The sequence below is a fragment of the Eucyclogobius newberryi genome, unplaced genomic scaffold (assembly GCF_026437365.1).
Source record: "Eucyclogobius newberryi isolate DKJ021-1_F unplaced genomic scaffold, fEucNew1.0.hap1 SCAF_125, whole genome shotgun sequence".
NCBI lineage: Eukaryota > Metazoa > Chordata > Actinopteri > Gobiiformes > Gobiidae > Eucyclogobius > Eucyclogobius newberryi.
Genome location: NW_027315752.1, coordinates 181,278 through 200,884, shown reverse-complemented (window position 1 = coordinate 200,884; position 19,607 = coordinate 181,278). Strand labels below are relative to the sequence as shown.

At 48.4% G+C, this 19,607-nt stretch overlaps 1 protein-coding gene across 1 annotated transcript in view; it reads left to right on the top strand.

Moving 5' to 3' along the window:
* The window catches only part of LOC140357115 (glycine receptor subunit alphaZ1), a 161,788-nt gene that overhangs the window by 40,220 nt on the left and 101,961 nt on the right, over positions 1 to 19,607 (top strand). The window contains exon 2 of the mRNA XM_072442033.1: positions 484 to 608. Within this exon, the coding sequence (XP_072298134.1) occupies positions 484 to 608 (125 nt within the window). The remainder of the gene's footprint in view (positions 1 to 483; positions 609 to 19,607) is intronic.

The window sequence follows — 19,607 nt, the reverse complement described above, 5'->3', positions numbered from 1 at the left end:
ATTTTATTCATTTTATTCATTTTATTCATTTTTAATTCATTTTTAATTCATTTTGTTTATTTTGTTTTTTTTGTATTTGTATTTTATTTTATTGTATTTTATTTTTATTTCATTTATTTCATTTATTTCATTTATTTCATTTATTTCATTTATTTCATTTATTTCATTTATTTCATTTATTTTATTTATTTTATTTATTTCATTTATTTTATATATTTCTTTTATTTAACAGGACCATGTACAGTTTCATGATGCCCAAATGCTTGTTTGACTTGTTCTGCTCTGAAGTGCCCCCTGGTGGTGGCTGTTGTGCTCCTCGCTGTCTCCTCTTAACAAACTTGCTCCTAATGAACTCCTTGCCAAACGAACCCTTTGATGGAAATGGCGTTAACCTTTTGTCGTGCGCCTAAACAGTCTCTCTAACTCCAACCTGTCCGTGTATTTCTAACCGTTTTCCTTCCCCCTCCACCTCGTCTTTTCCAGCTTGGCGGCGTCGAAAGAGGCCGCCGCCCGAAAAGCCACCACCCCGATGCCGCCGTCCGAGTTCCTGGACAAACTCATGGGCAAAGTGTCCGGCTACGACGCCCGAATCAGACCCAATTTCAAAGGTAGGGCGCGCCACCAACACTCAGTCGGACGAAACAGGAATGTGGCCAAAATTGTACCAAATTTTGTGCATTTGATTTCATTTTCCAAGATAATTTTGCTTCAAGGTTTATAACGGTCCGCGGTTATCTCCAGGCGAAGGTTTGTATCCGCACATGATCTTGAAGTGTCTTTGGTCTTGTGAATAATCTTCAATATGTTCTTTCATTCTCCCGTTGCAGTGTTTGACAAAGGTAATTTTGCCCCGCACATTAGCTTAAACTTAACGAGGATACTGTTCACGTGGAAGCCAAACGTATGTACTTTTAACGAGGTGTGAGAAACGTGAAGAGTTTGCGGTGCTGTGTCGCCCACGGTCGGCGTATCGCGCCCACGGCGGAAGGCGGTCGGGCGGTCGCAGAGTGGAGAAAGAGACACGGCGCGGAGAGTTTTATCGAGACTAAACGAGATGATTATAATCCAAAGCGGCTACATTGTCGCCCGGGCGTTCTCCGAACATATCAGGCCGTTCTTCGTTGCCTACCAAAGTCGATGTTCTCGAATGGTTCCGGGTTTAGGTTGCCCAGATGAAACGCAAATATCGCCGACAGAACCGTTGTGAAAGCCTTGTAGAGACACACGGAAAAAAGTCCGGATGATCATTTCTCGATCGTTATTTCGTAATGTCAGGAAACTACCGCCTAAAAACGTGAACATCAGCGAAATGGAGAAGACCAAAGAGCCACTGGCCGCGCCGTCGTGACAGAACGGTTTTGTGTTTGACCGGACTTGCTGGTCAGACGGCGCGGCTAGTAGAGACCTTTTTGGGTTAAATTACGGATTAAATTACAGATTTAAAGGTACGCGATGTAACTTTTCACAAATGCATTCGTCTGAACAAAAGAAAAGATGATCTGCACCAAATTTAACGACGGCTGCTTTCCAAGTCATTTAATTTGACAGTTGGTCGTGTATTTAAAGAGATTTTTGGGTCAGATGATTCGGTCAAATAGCATCCATCTAGTCTGATAGGCCCTTTCCACGATAGGCCTTTTTCACGATGATGGGCCCTTTACACGATAGGCCCTTTACACAATAGGCTCTTTACACGATAGGCCCTTTACACAATAGGCTCTTTACACGATAGGCCCTTTACACAATAGGCCCTGCTAGATGTGGTTCCCGTAAAAGTGCAGACCGTCACCTCTTCCATTAATTCTCTGTGGAAATTAGTCTTGCTCAAATAAATCAAGATTAAATTAGAAAGTTGTGACAGCCGAGAGCGAGTTCCGGATGGATAATCACTGGCAGCAGGTCAAGACTTTTACCGTAAATCACAGAGTGTTTTTGTAAACAGTTTGTGGTGTTATTTTAACATTATTGATTACATTCTGGGGGTGCACAGCGGCAGATGTTAACCCTGCAAAGAGCCGCTGTCCAGGCTGTGCCCGCCTAAGGCCCAAAGTCCCTGTGATAGGCCCCTGTCCAGGCTGTACCCGCCTCAGGCCCAAAGTCCCTGTGATAGGCCCCTGTCCAGGCTGTGCCCGCTTAAGGCCCAAAGTCCCTGTGATAGGCCCCTGTCCAGGCTGTACCCGCCTAAGGCCCAAAGTCCCTGTGATAGGCCCATGTCACAGGGAGATAGAGCATGGATGATGACATGTATTGTATGTTAGCATTAGCATTAGCTTGTCTTATAAACACACGTGAACGTGCTGCTGTCATTACGACTCTGGAACTCGCTCTCCGCTTTGTCTTCATTCATTATTGATTTAACTCTCTCCACATAAAGAATGAATGGAGCAGAAAGTGGAACTCTGCAGTTTTAAGGCAACTGGGCGGGGCTATCGTGAAAAAGGTCTATCAATCTGTTTTTTGTAGCTTTTTATCGTCAAAAAGTTTTATCTGTAATTGATTTAATGATTTATATCATTCGTCCAAAATCCTGCAAACGTTTCCAACAGTTATTCAAATACTACTCTAAAATCTGAAACCATTCGAAGTGACCATTGATTGCCGGTCCGTGGTTGGGAAGCGTCGCCGTAGCGTCCTAAATTCAGCCCGCCTCCGCCCGAACGTGTCTATTTCTCCCGCCGACGTTTTCCGCGCTCCGATTGGTCGTCCGTCGTGGGCGACGCGCTGGGCACGGACGCGCAAACATGCCACACACACACACTGTGAACCGCTTTAGCCTGTTAAGCCAGACAGTGAGCATGAGCTACCTTTAGCATTAGCATGAACTCTAGCTATTAGCACGGCGTAGCTACAGGCGGAGCTTGTTGGCTACATTCCTTGGTATCCACGCAGTATCCGAGTGCTTGTCTTGGTGGTCAAGGTAATGTGCCTCTCCTGGCGTGCTGCTACATGACGCTGTGATGATTGTTATGATTTGTTAAGATTCACACCGTAGTAGCCTGCCCCCGAATGGACGCCCCTTTTAAAGACACATGTCAGAGGTTTGCTAAACGCTAATCGCCGTAGGCCTTACTTTCAAATTCTCGCCCAAAATTGACGGAAACATTTTTTTTTCTTGCCAAGAACGGAAAAAAACAACAACTTTCAGCTTCTTGCCAAAATGTTTCTGGAATCGGACTTCCACGATTGGCCCCGTAAACCACATCACGCTCAAACGACAGGCCTACGCTATGATGCAGCGGTTTGAGGCAAGTTCGACACATCAACTAAAAGATGTAAGATCACGGCAGCGTCAAACGGAAGCGGTGCTAGCGCGCTGACGTCGGCAAAACGTCGTCTTTACTCACGACGGTAAAGACGCAGCGGCGGCGACAATTCGGACGTCGATTCTCTTTGTTTCGTTGAAATGCAAACGCGCCGCCATGAAACACTCTTAGATGAACACGTTTCTGAACTTGCCTGACGCCGGTGCACTATAGACGACGGTGTTGCGTTCGCTGCTAAGCTTGGCATCTGCGTGTAGCAATAAGCGCTTCTTCCATCGCCATGTGTAGACATTCTGCCGAGAAAACGCCCGATTTGGGACTCCGGGAGATTTTTCTGCCACATTTTCGAGCTCCTGCGGCTGGTTTGCAAGAAGAGTGTTAAACGCGGGTGGAAAAGGGTGAACATTCCGGGATCTTTTACATCTTACGACTTTTTGAGGAATAATATGACCTTGACGATGTTATAGATATGTCCACACACGCAAAGACTCATTCACCTACGTGTTTTTGGCAGCAAATTTTCAAGCATTTTTTTGTCTTTATAACTCCAAAACTGTGACTATTTTAGCTCGTTGTATGCTAACATATTTCGGTCCGAAACGTCTCTCAGGTTGTCTCGATCCTTAGCGCTCGACGTTAGCTTTGGAGTTACCGATCGTCGTCCAATCGCGGCCTTTCTCCTCGTTATCTTTCTTGCCGGCGATGGATGTTGTTCCGTCGCCGCTCGCCCAAGCCCGCGCTCTGATTTAGTGACGCCCGCTCCTGTTTTGACCTTTTACGAGTCGGTTTTACGCCGTTGCCGCAGCGACAGCCGTTTTAATTGATGGCTCCCATTTTATTTGTCTATTACTAAATGGATGTCGTAAAAGTGTAAATATGGAGAGTGCAGCGGAGTGAGAGAAACGTGTCGCCGACCATGAGCAGTCGCAGCGCTCGCTCCAAAGAGTAGATCCAAGTATTTCATTCAAGTAGAAATGCTGTATCTGTTGATTTGCGTAACGGTTATCGAGGTGTGCCACACATTTATTCATATTTAATGAGTTTGGAGCGGGGATGAGTTTGAATAAATTAGCAGCGCTGTGTGATACGCTAACTTCATTTAAATACATTTTTCTAAACTTCTATCCCCTCGTCTATCGTATAATCTCGGTCATGTTCCATATCTTTGCAGAGTTTTCGGGCCATTTTCGAGCCGTGTTTTTTAAGGCTCGTTTATTCTCCATTTTTGTACGTAAACTGAGCGTAGCTACTCTGTTTGTTCTGCTCTGTTGTGACCACCAGAGGGCGCTCGAAGGCAGTAAGAAAATGTACCAAAACGGAAGCAAAGAAAAACAAACATGGAGGCGCCAAAGTGTTTTTTAAAGGTCTGAGGCGACTGAAGCGCTGGTTTTGCAGCTTGTTCTTTGCATAATTTTCTTCCACTGCTGTGTTCATTACTGCCCCCAGTGGTCAGCACATGCACAGCTCCGAGGAGGCGGACCAAACGGTGGACAGACGGAATCCTTCGCGCTTAAACGAGCCGTAGTTTTGGTCCGCGTGCGCCGGGAGAACTGTGAGGCGGGACGGGAAGTCGCTTGTTTGGTGCGTTCACGTTTACGCGGACGAAGCGTGCAATAGTCGGTCGAGCGCCGGAGTTCTCTTCAGTCGGACCCAGAGTGGCTGTATGAGTTATCTAAAATCCACACACTGTTACACAATTGTACTGTTGGTAGTTGTGGTTGAAGGGTAAACACTCTGATCCCAGAGACCTGATAAATGGTCTCTCTACCCCCCCTTGTGGTTGGAGTCAGTAGTATGTGTTTGCAATGTAGACAGTAGTAGATGGTGTCTTGGATTTATAAGGCGACCATGAGGGCTGAAGCTGACAGTTACTTTAGTCGACTAGTCCTCGATTGTTGTTTTCATTAGTCGACGAGTCAAACAAGTATTTATTTTGTACGTTGGGACATTTTAAGTACATTTCTTACCAAACAAAGGCAGAAATATGACGACTGAAGTCTCGAATTGAAATAGTCTGAGAATTAGTGCCCTTTTTTAATGACATTTTGGTTCAACAATGTTAATATCTTTGTCATAAAACATCTTTTGGCAAATGTTTTAGAATCTGAGCAATCAAAATACGATTAAGGTTATTCTGTAATGATTAACAATTGCAGCTTCAGCGCCGATAAACCTTTTTGTTGTCGCTTTGCTCCCACAAACGTCTCACGTCTGAATCGTCTAAAATAGAAAAAACAGAGTAGCGGCTATGCGTTCACACATAAACCGTAAGTTTGCAGCTTTGAGTCCCTCTCCACGCCGCATGAACCTTTCACCTGTTGCGTCCGTCGTCGAGTCTCCGTCGCCGGTCTGAGCATGAAGCCGTTCGTGGCCCGAGTATCTATAGCTTTCCCCCCCCTTCTCCTGTTTGTCCCGACGCGAGCGGGAGCAGACATTAATCACACTGTGGAGTAAACAGCCTGACAGCCCCGACTCATTACTATGCGAGGGAGGAGACGCTAAAAGCACCGGCGCAGCACTCGGGCCTCGTCTGTATTCAAACGCACACACGCAGTCGGCTCCGCAATTACGCACTATATATTATACATGGGGCGTAATTAGTCCGGCGTAACTTTAGCGGGGAATCAAAGCGTTTGTAATAGAAGGAAGACGGTTTTAGGCGATTGATGGCGGGGCGGATAAAGATGCAGTTATTATTGCACTCGCGGATTGAATAAAACAGACTGCTGCCGCGCTTTGAAATCTAATTGAGTCTTGGACGATGGAAAATGCATCGCACGAACTAGGATTGTTTGTTTTGATGACGTGCTGTGGACCAAAGCTCATGGACAGATCTGTAACGGCGCCCCCTGCTGTCACTCTGCCGTGGAAAAGGGGACGATGATCGATTGAGTGAGACCAAAACGTTTAAACTGGAATCTTATTGCGTAGGTTTTTCAATAAGCCGCTCTTTTTAACACAAATTAATTCTGAAGAGAGACAAAAAAATGAGACAAAATTTGACTTTTCCTAAATTATTATCTGCTGAAAAATCTATTACTATTATTACATAGTCTATTTTGTATCTGTTTGTTTGTTTATTTCTTCTTTGGGACATAAAAATGGGTTTTTCATCTGTACTTTAGTGTCTGAATTGAGTTTGAAAATCAAGTATCGTGACAGCTGGGATCATATTGGATTAATCCTGTTGCTCGGATACAACATTCAGAGATGAAGGATTGATTCTGTTGTTTTCGGCGAGGCGAGTTTTTTGGATGGCGAGTTGGCTGGAACGCCATTGCAGATAGAATAGAAAAAGTCTACAATGATGGATTAATTATTTTTGGTATAAGTATTTTGTCAGTCGAACACGATCAGGTTTCTTTGTTTGTTTGTTTGTTTGTTTGTTTGTTTGTTTGTTTGTTTGTTTGCTTGTTTGCTTGCTCCTCATGCTCTACGGCGGTGCAATACCTGATTTAGACGTGTCATTTCAGAAGTGTAAATAAAGACACTTAATGGAAAGTATTGTTATAGAGTTAGTTTGGCCTCGTTTAGGTGCCACTATATGAGACCCATGGACCCAACGCCACGATCTGAATGAAGAGCTACGTTCATCTGTTACGAGTGTCCTTGAACTGGACTGACCGGTCACTTATATGTTAAACTCTGGTCAGTTTTAGACGTCACGTGATCGCAGCCCGCTAAATGAAGCTGTTAAATGTATCAAGACAGTTACTTCCACGGAGCGTTTACAGCGAGACTTGTCACCCAATTAGCGCCACTCCTGCTAATTCCGGCCGTCAGAGAGAGAGAAAGAGAGCAAACGGGACCCAGGGGTGCAGGGACCGGCGCCGGCGCTGCTCGACGGGCCCCCGAGTGGGCCCGGAGACGCGCGCATCCGCCTGGAGGGTCCGCATTAAAGCCCCGTCTGATCCCGGAACGGTCCTGACACAATCGGAGCAGCTCGTTTATAACTCAGAAGTCGGCTCCCTCCGTCCGTCCTTCATCGGCCGCGCCCGAGCCGCCATGTTCCTTCTCTCCGCGGCGACGGGTAATCAATCACGCGTCGGCCCGGTCTCCGCTCTCGCTCTGGGGTTGAGGCTGAGAGGGGATGAGGAGGGCGGGGCCTGGGGGGGGGGGCGGGAGCACAGCGATTTTAGCCAAAGCAAAAAGCAAAATGTCAGAACCGAGATGAAATGTGTCTGCGCCAAATCAAACCAAGGCAATAGAGGCAATCTAATATTCAAAGACCAAGAAAAAGATATGAAAGTGAGACTCGACACCAGAACCGGGAGGACTAAAGGCTGTGTTCTGCTAAACAACCACCAGAGGGCGCACAATGTCATTTGGAAGATTGAACAAGCCGGAAGAAAAACAAACATGGAGGCGCACATGGCCATTTTTCGATCACATTTGTTGGAAGTTATGGTCAATTAAATGTTTAAAATATGGAGCGTCCACTGTCGCTCTGTGCTCACTACTACCCCCAGAGGTTAGCACATGTACCGCTCCATTGTTACGCATCCACAAGCTTTGAGGAAACGGAGCAAGAAACGGACAGAACAAAGCAGAAGACAGGCCGAAGACAGCCAAAAGACGGGCGGAAGACGGCGGAAGACTGACAGAAGACGGGAAGAAGACAGGAAGAAGACGGACGGAAGAAGGGCAGAAGATGACAGAAGACGGGCGGAAGACGGGCAGAAGATGACAGAAGACGGGCAGAAGAAGGGCAAGAGATGGCAGTGGATGGGCAGAAGCCGGGCGGAAGACGGACGGAAGACGGACGGAAGCCGGGCAGAAACCGGGCAGAAGACGGGCAGAAGATGAGTGTGGAACAGAATGTTGCATATAAATGAGCCTTAAAGGGGAGAGTCCCTCCGCCCCTGCAGGTGTGAACCTGTCATTACATCAGTTTAACCACCGGGGGCAGCATTGACATCTTTACTTGACAGTTTTCTCTAAAATATTTAAACGTGGACAATGGGCAGTGAGTGTAGACTTTAGACGAGGCTTCATGGCATTGGCGACATTTTGTGGACTTCTTCTTTTAAATTGGTAATTGCCATGACAACGGCCCTAACGCCCCATCATCCTGAAGCACGTCTTCTCTAAAAGTCTTTGGCTTTGGTTGGCCGAGTTCTAGAGCAAGATCGAATCCAACGTCCACAGCCGACGCAAATATAATGTGTTTTATCATATAGAGTATATCTTATTTATGATATATATTCTAGTATGTTTGGACGAGTTGCTCCGCCTCCTCCACCAAAGCGCACGTTCTCCTCGTTTCGCCCGTTCCGGCCTCGACCCGGAGGTGGCGCCGGGTCATTAAAGCCCCGGCCGCCTCACATTCCTCCGCTCCGACCGCCTCGTCTCCTTCGCTATCTCCTTCCCTCCCAGTCTCCTCGCTCCTCGCCCCACGAGCTCCGCCCCCCTTCAAGCTCCTCCCCCCCTCGAGCTCCTCCCCCCCCCCCCCCCGAGCTCCTCCGTGGACAAATTGTTCTCCTCTGACCTGTGCGAGCGGCGCCGCAGCCTCCAGGAATAACAAGCGAGAAGCCGGCGAGATACGGGAGGAACGTCGTCGGGGCCGCGCCGATCTACAGCGGCGGTAATGAACGAGCGCCCAGGCCCCGGCGGAGATGGATGACGGAGGGAAAGAAACGAGAGGAGATAACGGGCCGAGGGAAAGAGAGCGAGAGAGGGAGGGAGGGAGGGAGGGAGGGGGAGTGTCCTTTATCCAATTTGAGTCAATCGGGTTCTTTCGGCGCCAACATTGGACCAACTTCATCGCACGTGCGGTCCATTTCCACGACGCTGTACATCGGTTTATTTTATATGAATGAGCCCAAAACACGACGTGCAACTGGCAATTTACCTGCCAATTAACCTACCAATTTACCTGCCAATTAACCTGCCAATTTACCTGCCAATTAAGGCCATAAACTGTACTATTTAAACTCTGTCAAACTTTAATTGATGTCTAACATTTGTAACCATTTGTGGAGTCGAAAAAAGGAAATAAGTCCAGGAGGGAGGGACAAAATAGTAACGAGAGAGATGGGTGAGACAAAGGGCGGGGCGAGAGAGAGGGGGAGGGAGAGAGGGAGAGAGAGAGGGAGGGAGGGAGGGAGGGAGGGAGGGAAGAGAGAGAAAGAGAAAATGATTTGTTTGTTTGTTCCACGTTGTTCTCGGAGCTGCCAAGAGCCTAATTAGCATTGGTCCGGTTTGCTTTCTGCCAGGGTCTGACGAGGCTGCTGTAGACTGAGGGGAGGTTGTGTTTCCCGTCTCTTTCACTCGTTCAAACCGTCTCTTCTCCTGCTCGTGTGTCTCTCTGCTGTCTTCAAACGTGTGGATCTGTGGATGTTCGGTGAACTCAGACCCGGTTAATTAACTCAATTAGTCCTGAATTAGTCGGTGCTGATTTTGACCCAGTTTAAACCCGGGTCAGTGATTTACGTCGAGGTTTTGTCCTTTGTAAAGTAAAGCTTAAGATCTAGTTATGTCTGATTAAACCTGACTTCGTCCTCCTCTTTTAGATTGAGTCAGTCCTGGTTTAGTTCTACTGCAGTCCTGGTTTAGTTCTCGTGCCATCTTGGTTTAGTTCTTGTGGAGTCCTGGTTTAGTTCTCGTGCCGTCCTGGTTTAGTTCTTGTGTCTTCCTGGTTTAGTTCTCGTGCCGTCCTGGTTTAGTTCTCGTGCCGTCCTGGTTTAGTTCTTGTGGAGTCCTGGTTTAGTTCTACTGCTGTCCTGGTTTAGTTCTTGTGTCTTCCTGGTTTAGTTCTCGCGCAGTCCTGGTTTAGTTCTCGTGCCGTACTGGTTTAGTTCTTGTGCAGTCCTGGTTTAGTTCTCGTGCCGTCCTGGTTTAGTTCTTGTGTCTTCCTGGTTTAGTTCTCGTGCCGTCCTGGTTTAGTTCTCGTGCTGTCCTGGTTTAGTTCTCGTGCCGTACTGGTTTAGTTCTTGTGCAGTCCTGGTTTAGTTCTCGTGCTGTCCTGGTTTAGTTCTCGTGCAGTCCTGGTTTAGTTCTTGTGTCTTCCTGGTTTAGTTCTCGTGCCGTCCTGGTTTAGTTCTCGTGCCGTCCTGGTTTAGTTCTCGTGCAGTCCTGGTTTAGTTCTCGTGCCATCCTGGTTTAGTTCTTGTGTCTTCCTGGTTTAGTTCTCGTGCCGTCCTGGTTTAGTTCTCGTGCCGTCCTGGTTTAGTTCTCGTGCAGTCCTGGTTTAGTTCTTGTGCAGTCCTGGTTTAGTTCTCGTGCAGTCCTGGTTTAGTTCTCGTGCCGTCTTGGTTTAGTTCTTGTGGAGTCCTGGTTTAGTTCTCGTGCCATCCTGGTTTAGTTCTACTGCTGTCCTGGTTTAGTTCTCGTGCAGTCCTGGTTTAGTTCTCGCGCAGTCCTGGTTTAGTTCTTGCGCAGTCCTGGTTTAGTTCTCGTGCCGTCCTGGTTTAGTTCTCGTGCCGTACTGGTTTAGTTCTTGTGCAGTCCTGGTTTAGTTCTCGTGCCGTACTGGTTTAGTTCTTGTGCAGTCCTGGTTTAGTTCTCGTGCCGTCCTGGTTTAGTTCTTGTGTCTTCCTGGTTTAGTTCTCGTGCCGTCCTGGTTTAGTTCTCGTGCCGTCCTGGTTTAGTTCTCGTGCAGTCCTGGTTTAGTTCTCGTGCAGTCCTGGTTTAGTTCTCGTGCCGTACTGGTTTAGTTCTTGTGCAGTCCTGGTTTAGTTCTCGTGCAGTCCTGGTTTAGTTCTCGTGCCGTCCTGGTTTAGTTCTTGTGTCTTCCTGGTTTAGTTCTCGTGCCGTCCTGGTTTAGTTCTCGTGCCGTCCTGGTTTAGTTCTCGTGCAGTCCTGGTTTAGTTCTCGTGCAGTCCTGGTTTAGTTCTCGTGCCGTCTTGGTTTAGTTCTTGTGGAGTCCTGGTTTAGTTCTCGTGCCGTCTTGGTTTAGTTCTTGTGCAGTCCTGGTTTAGTTCTTGTGCAGTCCTGGTTTAGTTCTTGTGCCGTCCTGGTTTAGTTCTTGTGTCTTCCTGGTTTAGTTCTCGTGCCGTCCTGGTTTAGTTCTTGTGCCATTCTGGTTTAGTTATCGTGTCTTCCTGGTTTAGTTCTCGTGCCGTACTGGTTTAGTTCTTGTGTCTTCCTGGTTTAGTTCTCGTGCCGTCCTGGTTTAGTTCTCGTGCCGTCCTGGTTTAGTTCTCGTGCAGTCCTGGTTTAGTTCTCGTGCCGTCTTGGTTTAGTTCTTGTGGAGTCCTGGTTTAGTTCTCGTGGCATCCTGGTTTAGTTCTACTGCTGTCCTGGTTTAGTTCTCGTGCAGTCCTGGTTTAGTTCTCGTGCCGTCCTGGTTTAGTTCTCGTGCCGTCCTGGTTTAGTTCTCGTGCAGTCCTGGTTTAGTTCTCGTGCAGTCCTGGTTTAGTTCTCGTGCCGTACTGGTTTAGTTCTTGTGCAGTCCTGGTTTAGTTCTCGTGCAGTCCTGGTTTAGTTCTCGTGCAGTCCTGGTTTAGTTCTCGTGCAGTCCTGGTTTAGTTCTCGTGCAGTCCTGGTTTAGTTCTCGTGCCGTCTTGGTTTAGTTCTTGTGGAGTCCTGGTTTAGTTCTCGTGGCATCCTGGTTTAGTTCTACTGCTGTCCTGGTTTAGTTCTCGTGCAGTCCTGGTTTAGTTCTCGTGCAGTCCTGGTTTAGTTCTTGTGCAGTCCTGGTTTAGTTCTCGTGCAGTCCTGGTTTAGTTCTCGTGCCGTCTTGGTTTAGTTCTTGTGGAGTCCTGGTTTAGTTCTCGTGCCGTCCTGGTTTAGTTCTCGTGCAGTCCTGGTTTAGTTCTCGCGCAGTCCTGGTTTAGTTCTTGTGCAGTCCTGGTTTAGTTCTCGTGCAGTCCTGGTTTAGTTCTCGCGCAGTCCTGGTTTAGTTCTTGTGCAGTCCTGGTTTAGTTCTTGTGCAGTCCTGGTTTAGTTCTCGTGCAGTCCTGGTTTAGTTCTCGTGCAGTCCTGGTTTAGTTCTTGTGCAGTCCTGGTTTAGTTCTCGTGCAGTCCTGGTTTAGTTCTCGTGCCGTCTTGGTTTAGTTCTTGTGGAGTCCTGGTTTAGTTCTCGTGCCGTCCTGGTTTAGTTCTCGTGCAGTCCTGGTTTAGTTCTCGTGCAGTCCTGGTTTAGTTCTCGTGCCGTACTGGTTTAGTTCTTGTGCAGTCCTGGTTTAGTTCTCGTGCAGTCCTGGTTTAGTTCTCGTGCCGTCCTGGTTTAGTTCTTGTGTCTTCCTGGTTTAGTTCTCGTGCCGTCCTGGTTTAGTTCTCGTGCCGTCCTGGTTTAGTTCTCGTGCAGTCCTGGTTTAGTTCTCGTGCAGTCCTGGTTTAGTTCTCGTGCCGTCTTGGTTTAGTTCTTGTGGAGTCCTGGTTTAGTTCTCGTGCCGTCTTGGTTTAGTTCTTGTGCAGTCCTGGTTTAGTTCTTGTGCAGTCCTGGTTTAGTTCTTGTGCCGTCCTGGTTTAGTTCTTGTGTCTTCCTGGTTTAGTTCTCGTGCCGTCCTGGTTTAGTTCTTGTGCCATTCTGGTTTAGTTATCGTGTCTTCCTGGTTTAGTTCTCGTGCCGTACTGGTTTAGTTCTTGTGTCTTCCTGGTTTAGTTCTCGTGCCGTCCTGGTTTAGTTCTCGTGCCGTCCTGGTTTAGTTCTCGTGCAGTCCTGGTTTAGTTCTCGTGCAGTCCTGGTTTAGTTCTCGTGCCGTACTGGTTTAGTTCTTGTGCAGTCCTGGTTTAGTTCTCGTGCAGTCCTGGTTTAGTTCTCGTGCAGTCCTGGTTTAGTTCTCGTGCAGTCCTGGTTTAGTTCTCGTGCAGTCCTGGTTTAGTTCTCGTGCCGTCTTGGTTTAGTTCTTGTGGAGTCCTGGTTTAGTTCTCGTGGCATCCTGGTTTAGTTCTACTGCTGTCCTGGTTTAGTTCTCGTGCAGTCCTGGTTTAGTTCTCGTGCCGTCCTGGTTTAGTTCTCGTGCCGTCCTGGTTTAGTTCTCGTGCAGTCCTGGTTTAGTTCTCGTGCAGTCCTGGTTTAGTTCTCGTGCCGTACTGGTTTAGTTCTTGTGCAGTCCTGGTTTAGTTCTCGTGCAGTCCTGGTTTAGTTCTCGTGCAGTCCTGGTTTAGTTCTCGTGCAGTCCTGGTTTAGTTCTCGTGCAGTCCTGGTTTAGTTCTCGTGCCGTCTTGGTTTAGTTCTTGTGGAGTCCTGGTTTAGTTCTCGTGGCATCCTGGTTTAGTTCTACTGCTGTCCTGGTTTAGTTCTCGTGCAGTCCTGGTTTAGTTCTCGTGCAGTCCTGGTTTAGTTCTTGTGCAGTCCTGGTTTAGTTCTCGTGCAGTCCTGGTTTAGTTCTCGTGCCGTCTTGGTTTAGTTCTTGTGGAGTCCTGGTTTAGTTCTCGTGCCGTCCTGGTTTAGTTCTCGTGCAGTCCTGGTTTAGTTCTCGCGCAGTCCTGGTTTAGTTCTTGTGCAGTCCTGGTTTAGTTCTCGTGCAGTCCTGGTTTAGTTCTCGCGCAGTCCTGGTTTAGTTCTTGTGCAGTCCTGGTTTAGTTCTTGTGCAGTCCTGGTTTAGTTCTCGTGCAGTCCTGGTTTAGTTCTCGTGCAGTCCTGGTTTAGTTCTTGTGCAGTCCTGGTTTAGTTCTCGTGCAGTCCTGGTTTAGTTCTCGTGCCGTCTTGGTTTAGTTCTTGTGGAGTCCTGGTTTAGTTCTCGTGGCATCCTGGTTTAGTTCTCGTGCAGTCCTGGTTTAGTTCTCGCGCAGTCCTGGTTTAGTTCTTGTGCAGTCCTGGTTTAGTTCTCGTGCAGTCCTGGTTTAGTTCTCGTGCCGTACTGGTTTAGTTCTTGTGCAGTCCTGGTTTAGTTCTTGTGCAGTCCTGGTTTAGTTCTCGTGCCGTCCTGGTTTAGTTCTTGTGTCTTCCTGGTTTAGTTCTCGTGCCGTCCTGGTTTAGTTCTTGTGCCGTTCTGGATTAGTTCTTGTGCCGTTCTGGTTTAGTTCCCACTTTCTCGCGCCACACCGCAGATGCGGTCTCCTTCTCCACATAACCTCGTCCTGCACCGTCGCCGGAGCAACGGCAGCACAGCGGTTAGCTTTGTTCGCAAACAGGCTAATGTATGCTAATGCGGTTATTAGCGCTAATCGATAGAATTTCCAAACGAGCCAGTGATTATGCGGGAGCTGTGAACGAACGAGGGGGAGTTAAAACAAGCTAATTATCTTTTTCAGTTCAAGATTCTTTTTAGGGGAATAATTACAGAAAAATACATGACACAATAATACGTGAAAATGTGAGTTTTTCTCCTGTAAAGCTATTTAAGAGTCGACGTTTGAAGGATTAGTGAAGTGTTTAGTGTTTGTCTGTAAAGGATTCAGACTAAAAGTACAAGAAAATGTATCGCTAACTTTATTTTTTTTATTTTTTTTTTGCTGCAAACAAGAAAAAGTTGGCAATTTAGAAAGCGATAAACTGGCCATAAACCTAAGTCTATTTAAAGGACAGTAGGTAAAGGAATGTGGGCGGGGACAGGGGGTAGGTACAGGGATGTGGGCGGGGACAGGGGGCAGGTACAGGGATGTGGGCGGGGACAGGGGGCAGGTACAGGGATGTGGGCAGGGACAGGGGGCAGGTAGAGGGATGTGGGCGGGGACAGGGGGCAGGTACAGGGATGTGGGCGGGGACAGGGGGTAGATAAAGGGATGTGGGCGGGGACAGGGGGTAGATAAAGGGATGTGGGCGGGGACAGGGGGCAGGTACAGGGATGTGGGCGGGGACAGGGGGCAGGTACAGGGATGTGGGCGGGGACAGGGATTTTCAGAGCACTCGAGCCTCAGTGACAGATTTAATACGCTTCGGGTCTATTTTTCCTAAAACACCAGTGACTGACACGATGTTTGAGCTTTTGTTTGGTTTTGACTTTTCTCTTTTAAAAACTGAAGGTAAATTCACTCACAATGAATTTTAGAGACTTTAAAGAAAGCTAAAATGTCCAGACAGAATCAAAATGTAAGGTCATTTGTTACTTGTGGGTTTTTGGAGCACAAACTGAGCCTGATTCTTCCAGAACGATGGATTCGACAGGAAACACGTGAGTTACAGCTCCAGAGGATCTTTTATCAGATTTATTACAGCACAATTCCATCGTTTCGCCCGTGGAACGTCCTAAACGTGACTCAAAAATGCGGGAGTTTATCGGAACATAAACCAATGACAAGCATAAGGCTGATTTAGGCTCTCGCGTCCCCTTTAAGCCCGTTACACTCTCTCTCAGCAGCCGTAAAGCTCGCTGCACGTCGCCGCGGTTGTTTCTGCGCCGGAGCCTGAACTTTGGGCACTTTCACGAGGCTTATTTACCGCTCGGACGTTAAACAGGTTCAAACGGGGCCAAACAATGACGCGGCACGAGCTTCTGAAGCCAGGACGAGGCTGTAGACGTCGCATCCACGTTCTAGAGTTTGATGATGTCATGGTATCAGATGGTGGGCGGGGCCTTCGGGAGATTCACTGCGTTTGAAAGAAATAACCGAACTTCTGAGCCACAAACGTTGAATCTTCTCGTTATCGGTCGGGGATCGGCTCAGGGATCAGGGCCGGAAGTTCTTTCACTTTAGTTTAATTCTGCTGAAAGAGAAGCAGTGGAACTTTGTGTCAGTTTTTGTTTCATGTAAATCGGCAAAAGTAACTGCAGAGAAACTAACTGTGAACCAGGTCAACAACTGCAATCGGACCCGACTCAGCTCAATTCTAAATGATAGGAATTCAAAAATATAACACCCGGAAAAACTGTCTGTGAGTAGGCTAACGTTTATTAGCATAGCCACTAGCATTGCTGCTAACGTCCTGAAACAAACAGCCTCTGGAGTGACCTCTGTAAGTCCACTGGTCCCTCCTGTCACACGTGTCTTTGGGGACGAGACAGAAGAGGAAAAATCCTTTGTTTTCAGACTGTCGGCAGTTCCAACAGTGAACGTGCAGCGTTAGCCCTCAAGGGGGCAGTAGAGTGTGTGATGTGTGCGGCGTTAGCCCTCAAGGGGGCAGTAGAGTGTGTGACGTGTGCGGCGTTAGCCCTCAAGAGGGCAGTAGAGTGTGTGACGTGTGCGGCGTTAGCCCTCAAGAGGGCAGTAGAGTGTGTGACGTGTGCGGCGTTAGCCCTCAAGGGGGCAGTAGAGTGTGTGACGTGTGCGGCGTTAGCCCTCAAGAGGGCAGTAGAGTGTGTGACGTGTGCGGCGTTAGCCCTCAAGAGGGCAGTAGAGTGTGTGACGTGTGCGGCGTTAGCCCTCAAGAGGGCAGTAGAGTGTGTGACGTGTGCGGCGTTAGCCCTCAAGAGGGCAGTAGAGTGTGTGACGTGTGCGGCGTTAGCCCTCAAGAGGGCAGTAGAGTGTGTGACGTGTGCGGCGTTAGCCCTCAAGAGGGCAGTAGAGTGTGTGACGTGTGCGGCGTTAGCCCTCAAGGGGGCAGTAGAGTGTGTGACGTGTGCAGCGTTAGCCCTCAAGGGGGCAGTAGAGTGTGTGACGTTTGCGGCGTTAGCCCTCAAGGGGGCAGTAGAGTGTGTGACGTGTGCGGCGTTAGCCCTCAAGGGGGCAGTAGAGTGTGTGACGTGTGCGGCGTTAGCCCTCAAGGGGGCAGTAGAGTGTGTGACGTGTGCAGCGTTAGCCCTCAAGAGGGCAGTAGAGTGTGTGACGTGTGCATTATATTAACGTTGCAATTGTCCCAGGCCCACGACCTCACGAAGAGAACGTGTACATTTTATTCTCCCTCTCTCTCTCTCTCTCTCTCTCTCTCTCTCCCTCTCTCTCTCTCTCTCTCTTCCCTCTCTCTCTCTCTCTCTCCCTCTCTCTCTTCCCTCTCTCTCTCTCTCCCTCTCTCTCTTCCCTCTCTCTCTCTCTCTCTCTCTCTCTCTCTCTTCCCTCTCTCTCTCTCTCTCTCTCTCCCTCTCTCTCTCCCTCTCTCTCTTCCCTCTCTCTCTCTCCCTCTCTCTCTTCCCTCTCTCTCTCTCTCTCTCTCTCCCTCTCTCTCTCCCTCTCTCTCTTCCCTCTCTCTCTCTCTCTCTTCCCTCTCTCTCTCTCTCTCTCTCTCCCTCTCTCTCTTCCCTCTCTCTCTCCCTCTCTCTCTCTCTCTTCCCTCTCTCTCTTCCCTCTCTCTCTCTCTCTCTCCCTCTCTCTCTTCCCTCTCTCTCTCTCTCTCCCTCTCTCTCTTCCCTCTCTCTCTCTCTCTCTCTCTCTCTCTCCCTCTCTTCCCTCTCTCTCTCTCTCTCTCTCTCTCTCCCTCTCTCTCTCCCTCTCTCTCTTCCCTCTCTCTCTCTCTCTCCCTCTCTCTCTCCCTCTCTCTCTTCCCTCTCTCTCTCTCTCTCTCTCTCCCTCTCTCTCTTCCCTCTCTCTCTCTCTCTCTCTCTCCCTCTCTCTCTTCTGAGCTGCCCAGGCCTGACGCTCGCTCGCCTTATCAGCACTTGTTTAATGGCTGCTTAAATGGGATTAATGGGCAGAAGGCAACGAGTGTGGAGAGGGGGAGGAGAGGGGAGGAGAGGGAGAGGAGGGAGAGAAGTGGGTGAGGAGAGAGGGGAAAGAGAGTGAGAAGAGGGGGTAAGAGAGAGAGGAGGGAGAGAAGTGGGTGAGAAGAGGGAGAGAAGAGAGGGAGAAGAGAAGGAGAAGAGAGGGAGAGAAGAGGGGGAGGAGAGGGGGAGGAGAGGGGGAGGAGAGGGTGAGAAGAGAGGGAGGAGAGGGGGAAGAGAGGGGGAGGAGAGGGGGAGGAGAGGGGGAGGAGAGGGGGAAGAGAGGGTGAGGAGAGGGGGAGGAGAGGGTGAGAAGAGAGGGAGGAGAGGGTGAGAAGAGAGGGAGGAGAGGGTGAAGAGAGGGTGAGGAGAGGGGGAAGAGAGGGAGGAGAGGGGGAAGAGAGGGAGGAGAGGGGGTGAGGAGAGGGGGAGGAGAGGGTGAGAAGAGAGGGAGGAGAGGGGGAAGAGAGGGGGAAGAGAGGGGGAAGAGAGGGTGAGGAGAGGGGGAGGAGAGGGTGAGAAGAGAGGGAGGAGAGGGGGAAGAGAGGGGGAAGAGAGGGTGAGGAGAGGGGGAGGAGAGGGTGAGAAGAGAGGGAGGAGAGGGGGAAGAGAGGGGGAAGAGTGACAGAAGACAGAAACTATAGCATCCATGCTTGAAGTGCGTATGGCAGGTTGAACTACACGTTTCGTGATTATATTTAACATTTTGAACGTTTCTTGCTGTTGGAGCAGACGTGACCTACATCTGGTGTTTCCATGACAGCGGGAACAGCCCAGAATACGACTTTTACTGCGCCGGGACACAAAAGAGACACGTGTTTGAAGTGTGTTGCTCTACTTCCTGAGACGCTCCTGTTCTAGTCCTGGTTTAGTCCTGTTCTAGTCCTGTTCTAGTCCTGTTCTAGTTCTGTTCTAGTCCTGGTTTAGTCCTGTTCTAGTCCTGGTTTAGTCCTGTTCTAGTCCTGTTCTAGTCCTGGTTTAGTCCTGTTCTAGTCCTGGTTTAGTCCTGTTCTAGTCCTGTTCTATCTAGTCCTGTTCTAGTCCTGTTCTATTTAGTCCTGTTCTAGTCCTGTTCTAGTTCTGTTCTAGTCCTGGTTTAGTCCTGTTCTAGTCCTGTTCTAGTTCTGTTCTAGTCCTGGTTTAGTCCTGTTCTAGTCCTGTTCTATCTAGTCCTGTTCTAGTCCTGTTCTAGTTCTGTTCTAGTCCTGGTTTAGTCCTGTTCTAGTCCTGTTCTATCTAGTCCTGGTTTAGTCCTGGTTTAGTCCTGTTCTAGGCCGGGTTCTTGCCGGGTTCTTGGCCGGGTTCTTGGCCGGGTTCTTGGTCGGGTTCTTGGCCGGCCTTACCCGCTCTTGTTGGGTATACTTGCGTCTTCTGCAGCACGATCAGTTTCTCAGCTTCAACACGAGGAACAGGAACTCTCGAAAACGCTTCTGCAGAATTAAAAATGAGTTTGGATTTGAAGTGGCGTCTTTATCCAAACTAAAATGAGGCTGAATCTTCACTAATGTAATTAACCTGAGCAAAAGAACGACAAAAAGACGGTAAAAGGATAAAAAGTCTGAATGAGCTTTGATCACATTTTTAAGAATCAATCAAAAATGTAACTTTTCCTGAAAAGTTTTATCTTCATCACATGAATTATTGCATCCTAAATATTCACCAACATGAGTTTATAAACTCTTTTACCCTTTTACCGTACATCTGGCCCTTTAATTGAAACTATCTCATTTCAGCTCACAAATTACGCTTTTTCTCGACTACAAATCGCACCAGAGTAAATCACACCAGCCAAAAATGCACAATAGAGAAGAAAAATCATATATAAGTCGCACTGGAGTATAAGTCGCATTTTTGGGGAAATGAATTTGATGATGCTAACGCTAACACCTTCAGCTAAATGACGTATGCTAACGCTAACACCTTCAGCTACATGACGTATGCT